The sequence below is a fragment of the Oncorhynchus keta genome, chromosome 4 (genome assembly GCF_023373465.1).
Source record: "Oncorhynchus keta strain PuntledgeMale-10-30-2019 chromosome 4, Oket_V2, whole genome shotgun sequence".
NCBI lineage: Eukaryota > Metazoa > Chordata > Actinopteri > Salmoniformes > Salmonidae > Oncorhynchus > Oncorhynchus keta.
The window spans coordinates 59668940-59687507 of record NC_068424.1 but is presented as its reverse complement, the minus strand read 5'-3'; the positions used below and the strand labels follow the sequence as shown (position 1 = coordinate 59687507).

General features: G+C 45.9%; 1 protein-coding gene across 15 annotated transcripts in view; it reads right to left on the bottom strand.

The window, feature by feature from the left end:
- The window catches only part of LOC118375339 (rap guanine nucleotide exchange factor 2-like), a 156835-nt gene that overhangs the window by 41833 nt on the left and 96434 nt on the right, over positions 1-18568 (bottom strand). For 13 of the 15 annotated variants that reach the window (XM_052511655.1, XM_052511594.1, XM_052511609.1 and 10 more), the window contains 3 exons: positions 7233-7364; positions 1650-1827; positions 101-237 (listed from right to left, as the gene is read on the bottom strand). In XM_052511655.1, coding sequence (XP_052367615.1) covers positions 101-237; positions 1650-1827; positions 7233-7364 — 447 coding nt within the window. Of the gene's footprint in view, positions 1-100; positions 238-1649; positions 1828-7232; positions 7365-18030; positions 18433-18568 lie in introns of those variants that run through there. The other 2 variants (XM_052511653.1, XM_052511648.1) reach the window with 2 other exon arrangements.

Here is an 18568-nt window from a genome sequence, read left to right as displayed (position 1 = left end):
AACCAACATATATAATATAATGAAAGAAATACCAAAAGATAATTGGTATTTTATTTAAGACCGACTCATTCACGGCACACGCCTCCACATACAAACATACCTCTTCCCCGTCATTGAGTACGATGGTGCCGGCCCGCTCGACCACGGCAAACACCATGACGGCACACAGCTCCCTCCTCACAGACATGGTCATGTTGGCAAACGCTGGCAGCTGATGCATGAACTCCAGTAATTGCTCTGTGGAAAGGTTGGAGAGTGAGAGTAGAGAGGGAGAGGTGGTTAGGAAGGTCTTGACACAGTGGAGAGAGAGAGGACGAGCGTAGGAGGACTTGGCAGTCCTTCACTCTTCCTTCACCCTCTGTGTGGCTTTGGTCGAAAAAAAGGGCACAAGCTAGTGGGAGAGAAGGTGCATTAAATTCAACCCCACAAGTGATGAGTACCCAACAATGGGATGATTATCCACTAAGGCAAAGTATCAATTTAACTTTGATAGACAGAAAAAAACTGCATGAGCATAAAAGGAAAAGCGACCTTTTGCATTCACTTCGAAGTGTGTCTACATGAATCAAATCTCATTTGGGGCTTCAGCTTGGCTGTATAGGGCATTGCCTGTCCTGATTCCTGCCCCATGCATTTTTTTGGCTCCTTGAAATAGCTTGTTGCGGGAGCCAGGGAAGGACTCCATCCCTGTGCTAGGTGCAGAAAGTAAGTCTGGGGTGCGGGCTGACCTGTGCTTGGCATGGCAACAGTGTCGTGTGGGAATCCTGCGGAAGCACTGAAACTTTAATGCGCCGGGAGAGGAGAGGTGAGGACGTGCGACGTTGACCTAGAAAAGCGTGTCGGTAGAGAGAGCGGGAGGGGAGGGGCGGCGGGGAGTTTGTGGGGTTCGTCGAGGGGGACCGGGGTACTCTCTCACTCTCTCTATTTGCATCCACTAGATCAGCCACACATCACATCTACAGCTTAAGCTTCATGTGAGTAAATGTGAACTAATCTCTTCTTTTGGCTCCCTATCATTGTAGCTGTGCTGCTGCTAACAGGCCTATGATATCACAGTCTTCGTGTGGCAGTGCTAAAATAAATTCACCAAACGAAAGCATTGAAGCACGAAGGCCTGCAGATGGACACATAATCCACAGTAACTAGCTAATACAGAGGGGCAGGGTTGAGATACACCAAGGGCGGGGCACTGGGAGAGGGGGCGTCACTGTGCATTGTTTGATTAAAATCGTGAATGCTTGATTAAACTCTGATGAGCCTACAAAGGGGATTTCCCCTTAGTGAACAAAGCCAAATCTAATTGGCTCCCATTGCTTTTCCAAATGTCTTGCCAGAAAACAGCAAGCACTCACATACAAGGTATTCTTTAGCAGTAGTAATAGGCATTATAACTGTTGTTTCTAGATTTTAAGAGTTTAACGGTGGTGTGGAATAGTCATCCCCTTCTGTGTAATTGGAGCCAGGAAGCAACATAGCAAAGGGGAGGCACCCTGCCTAGCGCCTACACAACGGTAGGGGAAACACTGGCACGCCACAGCTAAATACATTTTGGTTCCCAGAACCTTGTGAGTAGGTTACTTTTGAATCAATCAAAGGGGAACCCTTGAGGGAATGTTAGGGGAACATTCTGTGTTCTAGCAGGGACTCACCTATGTCGTCATCGGTGCGGTCCATTGGGTCCTTCTCCAGGCAGTCCCGCACGATGTCGCGGCTCATGAGGGGGTCCGACGCTCGCTCAATGTCCTCCTCGTCATCGTCGTCCTCGGAGTCGACGGCGGTCTCGGGCAGGCCGCTGAGGTCCATGTCGCCTGGCTCGTTTTCCGTGGCCTGAGGGTCAGAGGAGAGGATGGATGTCAGTCAGTCACCCAGGATCAAGTCATCATGGATCAAGTCGTCCAGGATCAACAAAAACACAACGGCTTTCTCCATCATCATAACAACCACCATCAATCTTAGTTTTAATAACACAGAGTGCTGTGAAATGGTCACTGGTCCATACTAAGCATGTCAGCTCCATCCATCTACTCCGAGTAGTAACAGCTGCACACTGGTGGGCTGAGATGAGGTTGGTAAATCTAAATCAAGGTTTTGGTGCAAAAACTTCACATAAGGGCTGGTAAACAAAACAACGGCAAGAAGCAGACCGTTTCAATTCAATGCTTCAAAAGCAACAACAATGTCTGAACATCTAGCCTGTTTGGTGAGAATGATAGGTCTGAGAGACACACAACACTGCATACCAAAGCACCCCGCTATGCAAAAAACACCCAGCTAATTATTTCATATCTCTCCCTCTCCGGGCTCCCCATTTCCACTTTGACTGACAACCTCTGAAAGAGTGATAAAATATGTACGTAGCAAAGAGAGAAAAACGAACAAAAAGAGAGAGCAAAAGTAACAATTGACAATGTCACACTGATATTAATAGAGATCTTGGCACTGTGCATCCATCAAGGCTTCTCACATACTATAAATATCGCTGAGAGGCCATATTGTGTGTTTCATGCTCTCAAGACGAGCTCCTCCTCGGAACGAAATCCAGGCACGAAACAGGGAGATAAACTAAAAACCCTCCCCTCCTGTCGAGTGCTAAACGACTCCTCTTACCTGAATAAGGTGCCGAAACTCCAGTCTTTTCACTGAGAGAGAGGAAAACAATGTTGCCTTCGCAAACTGCCTGCAGCAGCCTAGTCCAAGACGCATCTTTAGCGCCCGGGCTGCCAGTCGTGTTTTTCAGAGATTCAAAGAGTCCCTGTCTCTCACCGAATGTAGCCCTATGTCATTTATCCTTAACCATCATGTGCAAATGCCTCATTAATGATTCAGGGTGCTGTCTGACTAGCCACTCAGGCGTCAGGAGGTCAGAAAAGTAGGAGGGGCAGGGGAGGGGCCTGATGGGGCGAGAGGGCAAAGGGGCGGGGTTATTCCGTTGGGGAAGGGGTTGGTAAGGTGTGGACTTGGAGTGAAAGAGGACAATCTGAAGATTGAGGTATGTCGGTTCCCAATGCGACAGGGAATAACTGAGGTGGTGAGATGGAAAATCCTAGAAAACAGCCATCAGTCTTCAGCTTGATATGAAAGTCAATGTCTACTGATGCCGAAACCCGGTAGAACACACAGCTATATTCCACATGAACAAACATTGTTGGCAAATCTCAGGAGACAAAAGAAAAGTAAAATGTCCTAAAATAGCAGGGAGCTAGTCCTCTCACAGTAGCATTAATTTACTAACATCGCTGTATGTCAATTCCATATTACCACCCACCTAGATTTATGAACCAGCCTTATAATAAACTAAATACTCGTAAGTAGTGCATCTATCATCATTTAGAAGTGTGTGCCTCGGGAGGTTGCAACACCTTCGGATTTGATTCGGACATCCTTTCCACTGAGTTACACAATGTTAGACAGCCCAGTGGGAACGCTGAACCGTTAAAAACGTCAAATGTTCTCGAAATACAGAGCACAAGTCAGAACCCCTCTGTGTGTGTCATCCATAAATGTGTGGTGAGCAAAAAAAGAAAGGGGTGTGGGTGGTTAATATTTCAACAGGGCTATTCTTGGATCAATGCTTTCAAGCCTCCTTCTGAAGAACCGATTTCATGATTTATTCAGAGGCAAAACAGTCTGCCATGTTTGCCAGGCAGTGACAGAGGATGCAGCTCTACTCTTCTCTCTGGGAGGAGAGACGATGGGGCAATCCAGCTGACATGGCTCGTGGATGAGAGGACTCCGACGAACAAGGGGCATCATCGCCAAGAGCTTTACCCTGGTAGACGTCCATCTTTGAATAGATCTTACACATACAGTCCTGTGATTTGGGTTGTCCTTAACTTCTCTAGGGTAGGGGGCAGCATTCGGAATTTTGGATGAAAAGCATGCCCAACTTAAACGGCCTGCTACTCGGGCCCAGAAGATATGATATGCATATAGATTTGGATAAAAAAACACTAACGTTTCCAAAACTGTTAAAATAGTGTCTGAGTATAACAGAACTGATTTGGTAGGTGAAAACCTGAGAAAAATCCATCCAGGAAGTAGTTTGTTTTTGTAGTTTCCTATTCATTGCCATTACCATATCCATTGACTTAGGACTCAAATTGCAGTTCATATGCCTTCCACTAGATGTCAACAGTCTTTAGAAATAGTTTCTGGCTTGTCTTCTGTTAAATGAGGGAGTAAGACCAGTCTGAATGAGTGGACTCTGCCGTGTCACAGAGCTTTTTCATATACGGTGTTGTCCTCAATATTGTAATGTATATACGGTGTTGTCCTCAATATTGTAATGTATATACGGTGTTGTCCTCAATATTGTAATGTATATACGGTGTTGTCCTCAATATTGTAATGTATATACGGTGTTGTCCTCAATATTGTAATGTATATACGGTGTTGTCCTCAATATTGTAATGTATATACGGTGTTGTCCTCAATATTGTAATGTATATACGGTGTTGTCCTCAATATTGTAATGTATATACGGTGTTGTCCTCAATATTGTAATGTATATATAATATATAATAATATATGTCCTCAATATTTATGTATAGACGCTGTTGTCCTCAATATTGTAATTACAGTCATGTTGTGCATACATTCTAATGTATGGGTGGTCCCAATATTGTAACCCACTACCCTGGCAATATTGTAATGTATATACGGTGTTGTCACCTCAATATTGTAATGTACCAACTGTTGCCACAGAAGGAATGTATATATGGTGTTGTCCTCAATATTGTAATGTATATATGGTGTTGTCCTCAATATTGTAATGTATATATGGTGTTGTCCTCAATATTGTAATGTATATATGGTGTTGTCCTCAATATTGTAATGTATATATGGTGTTGTCCTCAATATTGTAATGTATATATGGTGTTGTCCTCAATATTGTAATGTATATATGGTGTTGTCCTCAATATTGTAATGTATATATGGTGTTGTCCTCAATATTGTAATGTATATATGGTGTTGTCCTCAATACTGGAATGTATATATGGTGTTGTCCTTAATATTGTAATGTATATATGGTGTTGTCCTCAATATTGTAATGTATATATGGTGTTGTCCTTAATATTGTAATGTATATATGGTGTTGTCCTCAATACTGGAATGTATATATGGTGTTGTCCTCAATACTGGAATGTATATATGGTGTTGTCCTTAATATTGTAATGTATATATGGTGTTGTTCTTATCACAGAGTTATCCTAGAGACTGGCACAACAAATACCGATCAGCTGCTAACACATCAGAGTCCATTGATATTGTAATTCACTGACTACAAGTTCCTGTGTTTTCACGTTGTACCAACCCCTCTTTCACTCTATGCTCAAGGCCTTATAACAGATAACTCAAACATGCTTGGTGAATTGGCGCGGGCACTAGAAGTCTGCAGCACCCGGCCTCACCCTACTAGAATCCAAAGTCAAATGTCTGCTGTTTGCTGATGATCTGGTGCTTCTGTCACCAACCAAGGAGGGCCTACAGCAGCACCTAGATCTTCTAGACATGGGCCCTGACAGTAAATCTCAGTAAGACCAAAATAATGGTGTTCCAAAAAAGGTCCAGTCACCAGGACCACAAATACAAATTCCATCTAGACACTGTTGCTCTAGAGCACACAAAACACTATATATACCTTGGCCTAAACATCAGCACCACAGGTAACTTCCACAAAGCTGTGAACGATCTGAGAGACAAGGCAAGAAGGGCATTCTATGCCATCAAAAGGAACAAATGTCAACATACAATTAGGATTTGGCTAAAAATACTTGAATCAGTCATAGAGCCCATTGCCCTTTATGATTGTTAAGTCTGGGGTCCGCTCACCAATCAAGACTTCACAAAATGGGACAAAAACCAAATTGAGACCAACCAAATTGAGAATTCTGCAAAAATATCCTCAGTGTACAACGTAGAACACCAAATAATGCATGCAGAGCAGAATTAGGCCTATACCCACTAATTATCAAAATCCAGAAAAGAGACGTTAAATTCTATAATCACCTAAAAGGAAGCGATTCCCAAACCTTCCATAAAAAAGCCATCACCTACAGAGAGATAAACCTGGAGAAGAGTCCCCTAAGCAAGCTGGTCCTGGGGCTCTGTTCACAAACACACCCTACAGAGCCCCAGGACAGCAGCACAATTAGCCCCAACCAAATCATGAGAAAACAAAAAGATAATTACTTGACACATTGGAAAGAATTAACAAAAAAAACAGAGCAAACTAGAATGCTATTTGGCCCTAAACAGAGAGAACACAGCGGCAGAATACCTGACCACTGTGACTGACCCAAAATTAAGGAAAGCTTTGACTATGTACAGACTCAGTGAGCATAGCCTTGCTATTGAGAAAGGCCGCCGTAGGCAGACATGGCTCTCAAGAGAAGACACACAAAATGAGGTGGAAACTGAGCTGCACTTCCTAACCTCCTGCCCATTGTATGACCATATTAGAGAGACATATTTCCTCAGATTACACAGATCCACAAAGAATTCGAAAACAAATCCAATGTTGATAAACTCCCACTATCTATATCTACTGGGTGAAATTCCAGTGTGCCATCACAGCAGCAAGATTTGTGACCTGTTGCCACGGGAAAAGGGCAACCAGTGAAGAACAAACACCATTGTAAATACAACCCATATTTAAAGAAAGAAAGAAAGAAAGAAAGAGACAGACACAGAGAGAGAGAGAGAGAGACACAGAGAGAGAGAGAGACACAGAGAGAGAGAGAGAGTAGATGAGGGATTTAATGGAGCCGCTACAGCAGACCTGTTAATGAGGACCTAGCAGATGGCCCTAAGACTGGATCAGGGCCTGGGCACAGTAGAGCTTGTTCACAACCTGTCCCCACCCCTCCACATGTACATACGCCTGCGCGCACACAATATTTACTCTACACAGATTGTGTGTGCACACACAAACAGCAACAGACTGACATCGACTAATGCACACACACACACACACAAATGCACTCGCAGATACACAGACAGCAGGTTACAACTTCGGGAGCCAATGGGGTGCCTGCGTGTGGTAAGAGGATTAGGTGTGATTGGCTATGGGGCCTGACTTCAGTCACGAGATGGGGAGGGCGGGGGGACTGTTCTGTTATATTGGCATTCAAAGGGGGGATGTTGGTGGGACGTTGTTGGGAGGTTATGGGCCTATAAGGTTATGGGTTTCTCCATGGGCACATAAAGTGTGTTTGGGGGACTGTGCTTACCTGATATATGTCTGACAGGCTGCTGCTTCCAGAGTCGCTGGTGACACTACATCCTGAGTGGCTGGAAGACACGTGGGTCACCTGTGGGTGTAAGCCGTCGGCCAGGTGGAGTCGGCTGAAGTCTGCGGGGAGCTGCACACACACACGCCACACAAACAGACAGATGGTCAGTTTCACCCGTCTCAACCCACTCACACCACCCACGCATGGCTGCATTTAAAAAGGCACTTGGCTACACGGTGGGTGCAACACTTGTCGAGCCCAGACCAAAACATAGTCTATTTTAGATATTAGCTTTACGTAGATGATTGCATGGCATCTGAAGGCCTTTCGCCTCTGTGTAGGGCACAGGTGAAGTAAGGGGAACCAGTTCCAAAGTGAAAATGTAGAAATTATGCGACAGTGGGTGAGTTGAGTTCCCTGAGGGATTCTAGATGTAATTTATTTCAATCTTCTGCAGTTCATTTGATGTCCCTTTACATTCATTTAATTTCAATTAAAAAGGACTTAACACATCTCATTCTCCTGTGGGTTACTTACATAGCCGTCTGAATAGAACATACGTGAACACATTTTAATGAAGCCTGCACTTTAAACGCTAAACTACTTCCAAATAATGAATAATCAAACTAGCAGCTGTTAATTACATTTCCCACTTTCATGGCATCCATGGAGAACATTTAAAGAGTTTAACACAATCTACGTTTTAGTCCGAATACAAGAGGTATTTATTTAACATGAAAATAATCATTTATTTTAAAAACGTAGCTCAACATTTTAAGCCCCTCCGTAATAGCACCAATTACCCGACGCTTGTAAGTGCATACAACCAAGATCAATTCAATTTGAAAGCGCGGGCAGAGGGTTGGCAAACCTTGCCGTTCTGTTTCCTGTTCATATTTACTGAGCTCCTCGTGTGTATGGAAAGTAGCCCTAGGCCAAGCAGCCGGGGCAGTTGGGTAGCCCTAGGCCAAGCAGCCGGGGCAGTTGGGTAGCCCCAGGCCAAGCAGCCGGGGCAGTTGGGTAGCCCCAGGCCAAGCAGCCGGGGCAGTTGGGTAGCCCCAGGCCAAGCAGCCGGGGCAGTTGGGTAGCCCCTGGCCAAGCAGCCGGGGCAGTTGGGTAGCCCCAGGCCAAGCAGCCGGGGCAGTTGGGTAGCCCCAGGCCAAGCAGCCGGGGCAGTTGGGTAGCCCTAGGCCAAGCAGCCGGGGCAGTTGGGTAGCCCTAGGCGAAGCAGCCGGGGCAGTTGGGTAGCCCTAGGCCAAGCAGCCGGGGCAGTTGGGTAGCCCTAGGCCAAGCAGCCGGGGCAGTTGGGTAGCCCTAGGCCAAGCAGCCGGGGCAGTTGGGTAGCCCTAGGCCAAGCAGCCGGGGCAGTTGGGTAGCCCTAGGCCAAGCAGCCGGGGCAGTTGGGTAGCCCTAGGCCAAGCAGCCGGGGCAGTTGGGTTGCCCTACGCCAAGCAGCAGGGGTAGTCGGGTGCTGGGTCTTGCGTAAAGATGTAATTGACTTGGGTTCAAACCCGGGTATCGAGTAATTTCACAAGATTGTGTCATCCCGTTGAGCTAAAACATTGATAAGACTTCAGTACTAATGGCAACAAGCATGTATAATTACCAGACTCCAAGATACACTGTGGTGTTAAGTCACAGACTCATTCCTAGATATATGAAGATGACTGCGCAACATACAACCACCACAAGTCCCAGGGCAGAATTAGCATTAAAAAAAGGTAGAATCCGCAGTTGCTACATCCACTTTTGGACGTATAAATTAATGATTTGCGCCCATTGATTTTTTAAGAATATAATGTATAAATGCCTTGAACTTAGTTCAACTGTCACACTCCATGAGAACCTAAAAATAGAAGTTTATATTTACATTGGAGTAAAACAAACAAACATTGTATTGCCTCAACCAGGTTAAAACTATAATTTAGATTTTATGAATGCCATCCTTGCATCCATAGCTCTGTCTATAAATTTGAGTGGTTACGTTTCTCAAGGCCCATCTCTCAGCTTTTTACCAGAACAGAGCTGTGGTGGAAACTTTGTTTCAAGTACAGATTCTAGCTTTAAAGCTAAAGGTGCAAAATGGTGCGAAATCCCAAGATGTCCAACTAGTCTAGCAGAAGAAGAACAATGGAAAGTGCTATTCGCAATCTGGAGCATGAATCCACAAGCACATCTATCCAAACTGACCCAGGCCAATGTTAAGAGTGGAAAGACCATTAGGTTAAATGTATCAAAGGAAGACATAGGCTACTCCAAGAGGCATAGTTGAATATGAATATTTGAGTGTTTTAATGTATCTATTTATTACCACGCTCAACCATTTAAAGGAGGCGGTTGCTCCTTAAAGCCGACCCCCTGGCCGTGACACAGGCATTGATTTCTATTTCACCTTTATTTTGACATGGAGTCATGCATTCATATTTTAATCTTCACACCTAAAAGCCCAGCGCATGTGATACAAATAATGCTGCTCTTTATTTAGCCATCTTACATATTAAACCTTATTTGCTCCTCACAAATGGTGAATAACTCACTACAGGTTAATAAGAAGGATGTGCTTGAAAGGAGGCACATAACTCTGCATTGTTGGGTTGTATTGGAGAGAGTCTCAGTCTTCCCCCACACAGTCTGTGCCTGTGTTTAGTTTTCATGCTAGTGAGGGCCGAGAATCCACTCTCATATAGGTACAAGGTTGCAAAGGGCATCAGTGTCTTAACATCGAGATTTTCCAAGGCAAGAAACTCTGAGCGCAGCCCAATACAGATATCGTGCACAGGCTTCTGATTAAATCAAACTTTCATATAACCGTTTGTTGCAATTTCGATGAGGCTCTCTTGTTCAGATATCGGTAAGTGGACTGGAGGCAGGGCATGAAAGGGATAATGAATCTAGTTGTCTGTGTCGTCCGTTTCGGGAAAGTACCTGCGTAATTGTTTACCCAACTCACTTAGGTGCTTTGCTATACCACATTTGACATCGTCCGTAAGCTTGAGTTCATTTGCACACCCCTAAAAAAGTATCATACAATGGAAAGACCTGTGTGTTTTCCTTGTTAAAACCTCTTAAGGATCGGACCCTTTTTTTCAATTTTCGCCTAAAATGACAAACCCAAATCTAACTGTCTGTAGCTCAGGACCTGAAGAAGGATACGCATATTCCTGATACAACTTGAAAGGAAGCACTTTGAAGTTTGTGGAAATGTGAAAGGAATGTAGGAGAATATAACACATTAGATCTGATAAAAGATAATACAAAGGAAAAAAACATGCATTTTTTAATGTATTTGTTTGTACCATCATCTTTGAAATGCCAGAGAAAAGCCATACTGTATTATTCTAGCTCAGGCGCAATTTAGATTTTGGCCACTAGATCAGGGCGTCGCAGCCATAAAGGAAACGTGAGAAGCAGAAACGAACTGGAGAATAGTATTGCTCCAGATACTAGGCCTATACTCCTAACCATGCTCTTCACCACCACCACATGTGAGCAGGTAAACAGTCATGAAACATTAAAAGTATCATCCAAAATTAAGTCCCCCCCCAAATGATTGAATTTAAATAAGCACTATGTTGCTGATGGATTATGAGGAAACACCTTCGATAAGAGACATTCTTGGGGTCTCACATGGTTCACAAATGGAATAGATTGGATGTGGAATACATTTGGAGGTTCAAATCAGTTTGACTCGACATGTCCCTTGATTCAAGTTCATAGTAAATCTCAGACTCCATGTGTAGGGGTAGAGAGAGCCTGAGGAGGAGGGGTAGAGAGAGCCTGAGGAGGAGGGGTAGAGAGAGCCTGAGGAGGAGGGGTAGAGAGAGCCTGAGGAGGAGGGGTAGAGAGAGCCTGAGGAGGAGGGGTAGAGAGAGCCTGAGGAGGAGGGGTAGAGAGAGCCTGAGGAGGAGGGGTAGAGAGAGCCTGAGGAGGGGGGGTAGAGAGAGCCTGAGGAGGAGGCTGTAGAGAGAGGCTGAGGAGGAGGCTGTAGAGAGAGGCTGAGGAGGAGGCTGTAGAGAGAGGCTGAGGAGGAGGCTGTAGAGAGAGGCTGAGGAGGAGGCTGTAGAGAGAGGCTGAAGAGAGAGACTGAGGAGGAGGGGTAGAGAGAGCCTGAGGAGGAGGCTGTAGAGAGAGGCTGAGGAGGAGGCTAAGGAGGAGGCTGTAGAGAGAGGCTGAGGAGGAGGCTGAGGAGGAGGGGTAGAGAGAGGCTGAGGAGGAGGAGGCTGTAGAGAGAGACTGAGGAGGAGGAGGCTGTAGAGAGAGGCTGAGGAGGAGGCTGTAGAGAGAGGCTGAGGAGGAGGATGTAGAGAGAGGCTGAGGAGGAGGCTGTAGAGAGAGGCTGAGGAGGAGGCTGTAGAGAGAGGCTGAGGAGGAGGCTGTAGAGAGAGGCTAAGGAGGAGGCTGTAGAGAGAGGCTGAGGAGGAGGCTGTAGAGAGAGGCTGAGGAGGAGGCTGTAGAGAGAGGCTGAGGAGGAGGCTGTAGAGAGAGGCTGAGGAGGAGGCTGTAGAGAGAGGCTGAGGAGGAGGCTGTAGAGAGAGACTGAGGAGGAGGGGTCGAGAGAGACTGAGGAGGAGGGGTCGAGAGAGACTGAGGAGGAGGGGTCGAGAGAGACTGAGGAGGAGGGGTCGAGAGAGACTGAGGAGGAGGGGTCGAGAGAGACTGAGGAGGAGGGGTCGAGAGAGACTGAGGAGGACGAGAGAGACTGAGGAGGAGGGGTCGAGAGAGACTGAGGAGGAGGGGTCGAGAGAGACTGAGGAGGAGGGGTCGAGAGAGACTGAGGAGGAGGGGTCGAGAGAGACTGAGGAGGAGGGGTCGAGAGAGACTGAGGAGGAGGGGTCGAGAGAGACTGAGGAGGAGGGGGTCGAGAGAGACTGAGGAGGAGGGGTCGAGAGAGACTGAGGAGGAGGGGTCGAGAGAGACTGAGGAGGAGGGGTCGAGAGAGACTGAGGAGGAGGGGTCGAGAGAGACTGAGGAGGAGGGGTCGAGAGAGACTGAGGAGGAGGGGTCGAGAGAGACTGAGGAGGAGGGGTCGAGAGAGACTGAGGAGGAGGGGTCGAGAGAGACTGAGGAGGAGGGGTCGAGAGAGACTGAGGAGGAGGGGTATTAACATTGGTTGTAATGACTCAATCAACAGCTTTTTAAAGGTGGGAAAGGTGACGACTTGACTGTTCTGTTCCTGGAATAAACTTCCAAATTCTCCATATTCTACGGAGAGTTTTTCTGGTTACTAAATCACGCGTCAATATTCCTCACTTACAGTAGGCTATAAATGTTTTAATTAATTAGGAACCATCACAGAATTGTAGATTAGGCATATTATGAGTAGTAGTAGAGAGCACACCAGGTCAAGGAATTTAAATAGTTGGTGTAGCACTTCGAAACAGTGACACGTTATTCAACAGACTGAAAGCCAAACCAACAGCCTAAATTGGTCTTCTCAAAGCAGAGGCTGTGGTGTGCATGTGTGTATGCATGCATGCATGCGTGCGTATACACGCAAGTGTGTGTGTGTGTGGCCCACACCCCCAATACATTCACACTCAAAATATCATTGTGAATGTGATGTCATTACAGTGTGTCAAAGATGGCCGTCTCATTTCATTAACTGGCTCAGTGCACAGAACCAAATGATTCACCAGGTGGGCTAAAGCCAGAACCAGGCCACAAGCCTGGTCACAACCCCACTGAACCCCCTTCAGCAGAGTAGAGACGCACTATTAGTGGATCCTGAATGGTGTTACAACGATGAAGATCTTATACAATTGCAGTCTGCAATGAACCAACTGAATGACATTCCCTGGCACTATGTATTTAGTGGAAATATTGTTTTTCCATGACTGGACACTGAGTTGATACACATGAACTACAACTGCAGTCTGTATTGGACATCACTGATATTTCATGGCACTATAGAACACGGGGCAACGTTATTGTATTTTCATTTAACGAAGACAAAAATCAATGCCGCCGATAAACCGGGGCACAACATTATTGTCCTATTGGAAATCAACGCTACCTACAGACTAGCCTGAGATGGACTGCATTTGAATGTGTGGTGGAGCAGATTGCCGATTCCACCCTGATGTGGACTTGCATGGTGGATAAACAGAAGAAAGAAGCGATTAGGGCCGGGACGATAACAGTACCGCGAAACTCGTTAGTATCGTGGCAAGGACACAAACCACAAACTAAAGTGGATTTAACTTCTTTAGGAAAACAGCCCAAATGTTGGAAACAAACATCATTATGTTGTCATCCACAATACTGTACATACAGCAGTTTTTTTTTTAAATAGCAAAGAGTGAGCTGCTTTGTGTTTTCATTTTAGCCATGGAATATATACGGCGATACTGGTATCACGGCCCAAGCAGCGATGGGAGCTTCATCAATATTGGAGTATTTGTTACCAGACGTTGGGAGTAGTACACACATGGTCGATAGCCACGTGTCAATAGCAATATCCTGGCTGTATCCCTACCCACCTGGGTGGTCCTCCTCCTCTCCAACCCCCCACTGCTGTCCCTTCTATGCCCTCTCAACCCCACTCGCTCTCCTTCTCTCCTAATTGAGGTCATCTATCCATCCGTCAGTCAGTCAAGGCAGCACAGTACTCATTCCAGGAGCATGGGGGTTAAATGGCCTTCTGTTCATTGGCCAGTTCGGAGAAAATGGATGCTAACAACAAAAACATCCGCAAACAACAAAAAGGTATCCAAAAACACACAATTCACCTATATGTAGGCCCCGCGTGTGACCCTCCCTTCTGATCGAGATATTCTGGGAACAAATCTAAATAATGAAATCAGCTTTCCGGGGCAGAGCCCAAAATATTTACAATCAGATGGTCATGAGGGGATTGAAGCAGGAGCATCATCTAACACTAGAGCCACAACACTGCAATCATTTGTGCCTTCCATGGTGAGCAGATGTGGAGCTCGCTCCTCAAATGATACTGTAGACCTAATGACCTAGATAGCCGCATTGGCGGCTGCCCCATGGATGTGGATGGAAGTGCTGGGCTGGCCGCGACTCAACCCAATTACAGTACAGGGTGGACCGTGAAACGAGGTCTGGGACTGTCGGACTTGGGTGAACTAGCTGGGGAGGCTATTCTTTCAACCTGGAGACTGCCTCGGTTTTTCGGATGACTGCCTTGCCTGGTTCACCAATTACTTTGCAGACAAGAGTTCAGTGTGTCAAATCGGAGGGCATGCTGTCCGGTCCTCTGGCAGTCTATGGGGGTGCCACAGGGTTCAATTCTCGGGCCGACTCTTTTCTCTGTATATATCAATGATGTCGCTCTTGCTGCGGGCGATTCCCTGATCCACCTCTACGCAGACGACACCATCCAATATACTTTCGGCCCGTCATTGGACACTGTGCTATCTAACCTCCAAACGAGCTTCAATGCCATACAACACTCCTTCCGTGGTCTCAAACTGCTCTTAAACGCTAGTAAAACCAAATGCATGCTTTTCAACCGATCGCTGACTGCACCCGCATGCCCGACTAGCATCACCACCCTGGATGGTTCCGACCTTGAATATGTGGACATCTATAAGTACCTAGGTGTCTGGCTAGACTGCAAACTCTCCTTCCAGACTCATACCAAACATCTCCAATCGAAAATCAAATCAAGAGTTGGCTTTCTATTCCGCAACAAAGCCTCCTTCACTCACGCCGCCAAGCTTACCCTAGTAAAAACTGACTATCCTTTCCGATCCTCGACTTCGGCGATGTCATCTACAAAATTGCTTCCAACACTCTACTCAGCAAACTGGATGCAGTTTATCACAGTGCCATCCGTTTTGTCACTAAAGCACCTTATACCACCCACCACTGCGACTTGTATGCTCTAGTCGGCTGGCCCTCGCTACATATTCGTCGCCAGACCCACTGGATCCAGGTCATCTACAAGTCCATGCTAGGTAAAGCTCCGCCTTATCTCAGTTCACTGGTCACGATGGCAACACCCATCCGTAGCACGCGCTCCAGCAGGTGTATCTCACTGATCATCCCTAAAGCCAACACCTCATTCGGCCGCCTTTCGTTCCAGTACTCTGCTGCCTGTGACTGGAACGAATTGCAAAAATCGCTGAAGTTCGAGACTTTTATCTCCCTCACCAACTTCAAACATCAGCTATCTGAGCAGCTAACCGATCGCTGCAGCTGTACATAGTCTATTGGTAAATAGCCCACCCATTTTCACCTACCTCATCCCCACACTGTTTTTATTTATTTACTTTTCTGCTCTTTTGCACACCAATATCTCTACCTGTACATGACCATTTGATCATTTATCACTCCAGTGTTAATCTGCAAAATTGTAATTATTCACCTACCTCCTCATGCCTTTTGCACACATTGTATATAGACTCCCCTTTTTTTTCTACTGTGTTAGACTTGTTAATTGTTTACTCCATGTGTAACTCTGTGTTGTCTGTTCACACTGCTATGCTTTATCTTGGCCAGGTGAGAGTTGCAAATGAGAACTTGTTCTCAACTAGTCCACCTGGTTAAATAAAGGTGAAATAAATAAATAAAAAATAAAAAATAGAGGCTGAACCAAGGTAGATAAGGTAGAAAGATTGTGATGTTGGAGGACCACATACGGTGGGAGCTATTCCCAGAGTTCCCCCTGGCCAAAGACCTTGGCGGTGGGCGGCTTATCACTTTCATGAGCTGGGCGGGTCAAGAGACGAAAGCCGTTTGCGCTAGGTGTCCGATTAAAACGGGACGGATATTCTCTCTGCCGAGGCTTACCTCACCCTACCTTGTGATACTACTCTACACAGCCGGAGCCCATTGATTGACACACAACATGGCTGGCGTGGCACAGAGATATGAGAGAGAGATAGAAACAGTCTTACCAACCAACACACAAGAAACCTATTATAATGTAACTTTGCTGCTGACAATCACCTACTACTCATATTGCAATCCAAACATCTATAAAAACTGGGGCTTTTAAATGGACAGGAATTATACTGAACAAAAACATAGCACCATTCAAGAATTCCAAAGATTTTACTGAGTTACAGCTCATATGAGAAAATCCGTTGATTGAAATAAATTCACGAGGCCCTAATCTATGGATTTTTCACGACTGGGAATACAGATATGCATCTGTTGGTCACAGTAACCTTAAACGAAAAGGGCCTCACAATGTGTCTAAGGATCTTGTTACTGTATTTCTGTGCAGTCAAATTTCCATCGATAAAATGCAATTGTGTTCGTTGTCCGTAGCTTATGGCTGCCCATACCATAACCCCACCGCCACCATGGGGCACTCTGTTCACAACGTTGACATCAGCAAACCGCACACCCACATGAAGCCATGTACTGCCAAATTCTCTAAAATGATGTGGAGGCGGTTTATGTTATTCTCTGGCAACAGCTGTGGTGGACATTCCTGCAGTCAGCATGCCAATTCCACGCTCCCTCAACTTGAGACATCGGTGGCATTGTGTTGTGTGACAAAAATGCACATTTTAGAGAGGCCTTTTATTGTTCTCAGTACAAGGGGCAACTGTGTAATGATCATGCTGTTTAATCAGCTCCTTGATATGCCACACCTGTCAGGTGGATGGATTATTTTGGCAAAGGAGAAATGCTCATTAACAGGGATGTAAACAAATTTGTGCACAAAATGTGAGAGAAATAAGCTTTTTGTGCATATGGAACATTTCTGTGATCTTTTATTTCAGCTCATGAAAAATGGGACCAACACTTCACATGTATTTATATTATTGTTCATTGTATATTACAGAGTGACCGGTAGCGAGAGAGACCGGTAGCGAGAGAGACCGTGACAGAGGGAGAGAGAGACAGAAAGAGAGAAGCAAATAGATGCACTAACTCATAATAGCCATGCTACTATGACAACCACCTACTCTCACTAAATAGACATGCTATTTCCACATATTAGTCATGGGCATGATGTCACTGCTCCAGAAAGATGATACTCTTATGTTTGTAGTCTCCCACTGTTTCGCTAATTAATATGTGCATTATATTAATATTATAAACTAGCCTACTTCTTGCTTGCTGAGGAGATGGAGGGAGGTGAGAGAAAGAAAGAGGGTAGAGAGAGAGAGAGAAGGTTAAATCTGTGTGCCTGATAGATGTAACTTACCCTCCCCAATCCGTCCATCTCTGTGATGTACAGCTAGGCAGGAGGCCTCGGAGGGTTGATTGATACCAGCGGTTGATGGCAGCTGATCAATTCACCTACAGCTCAAGTGCAGATCGCTCAGTAGCCTACAAATGTCTCCCTGATCGCTGTCTCGAGTTTGGCTGTCACTACTAGCACCATGGACAGCAGCCCACACGAAGGCTGCCCCATCAACCCGCACATCACAACACACCCAACCTTGCAAAAACGAATCTACAGTACCTGTAGGCTACTGCATTTGCACGAGACATTGGCTAACCTTTTTTTCCTAGGGGCACATCATGCACTTAGGATCAAATACTTTGATTGCATCATCAAAATGCATGAGGAACACAGACACTCTGGAGTCATGGTCGTAAACATTCCACCCTGCCTTGCAACGAGAGACTGACAGCGAGCACATGGCCATGGTGACTAGCCTACACCACTACTGCCTCTAAATAAAGGTTGTGATTCAATGTGTCCAGGCTCCGGTCTTGCGCTGGGTTATAGTGGGCTGGGCCCTGCATATTCATTCATCTTGGCACGGCTCGAAAGAAACCTGATGCGCAGCCATTATAGGGTACGTAATCATATCCAGAGAGTGGGTCATAGAGCAAAATAAATGCGCACGTCGATACTTACCAGGTTTTTATCTTGCTGGCTCGGGACTCCATGGCTGGCGGATGCTGCTAATGGTTTCATAATGACACAATATATGCTGGGCTAAAATGTAACATTCTTTATCCAGCCATCTATACCGCAGCGCGCCTCTCCCCCATCTTCCTCCCCTCTCGGCTATCCACCGGGCTTCTCGCTCTCTGGGAAGAGAGGGGGTGACGCTAAGGGAGTATCCGCCGAAGCTGGCCACGGTTTCAGACGCACCAGCAGCCCTGTATCGGGGTTAACTCCAGCCTGCACAGCCCCCCGCTATGGTCTGCCAACGCAAGGATGCAAAAAAAGGAAAGAGAGTGAAAGGTCTGACTACCCAAGAGGATGCTGGTCGTGCCTTCTTTCTTTTGATACTGATGCCAACTAGGTAGATTCCTCCTCCAATGAGCTCTGGTGTGTGGATCATAAAGCCGGAAAAAGAAAAAAAAAAAAAAAAACTGGCTAAAATGGCTGACAGCACTTTCACTCACGTTCGCTCCCTCATCCTACCTCATTTTCTCCCTCCCCTCCC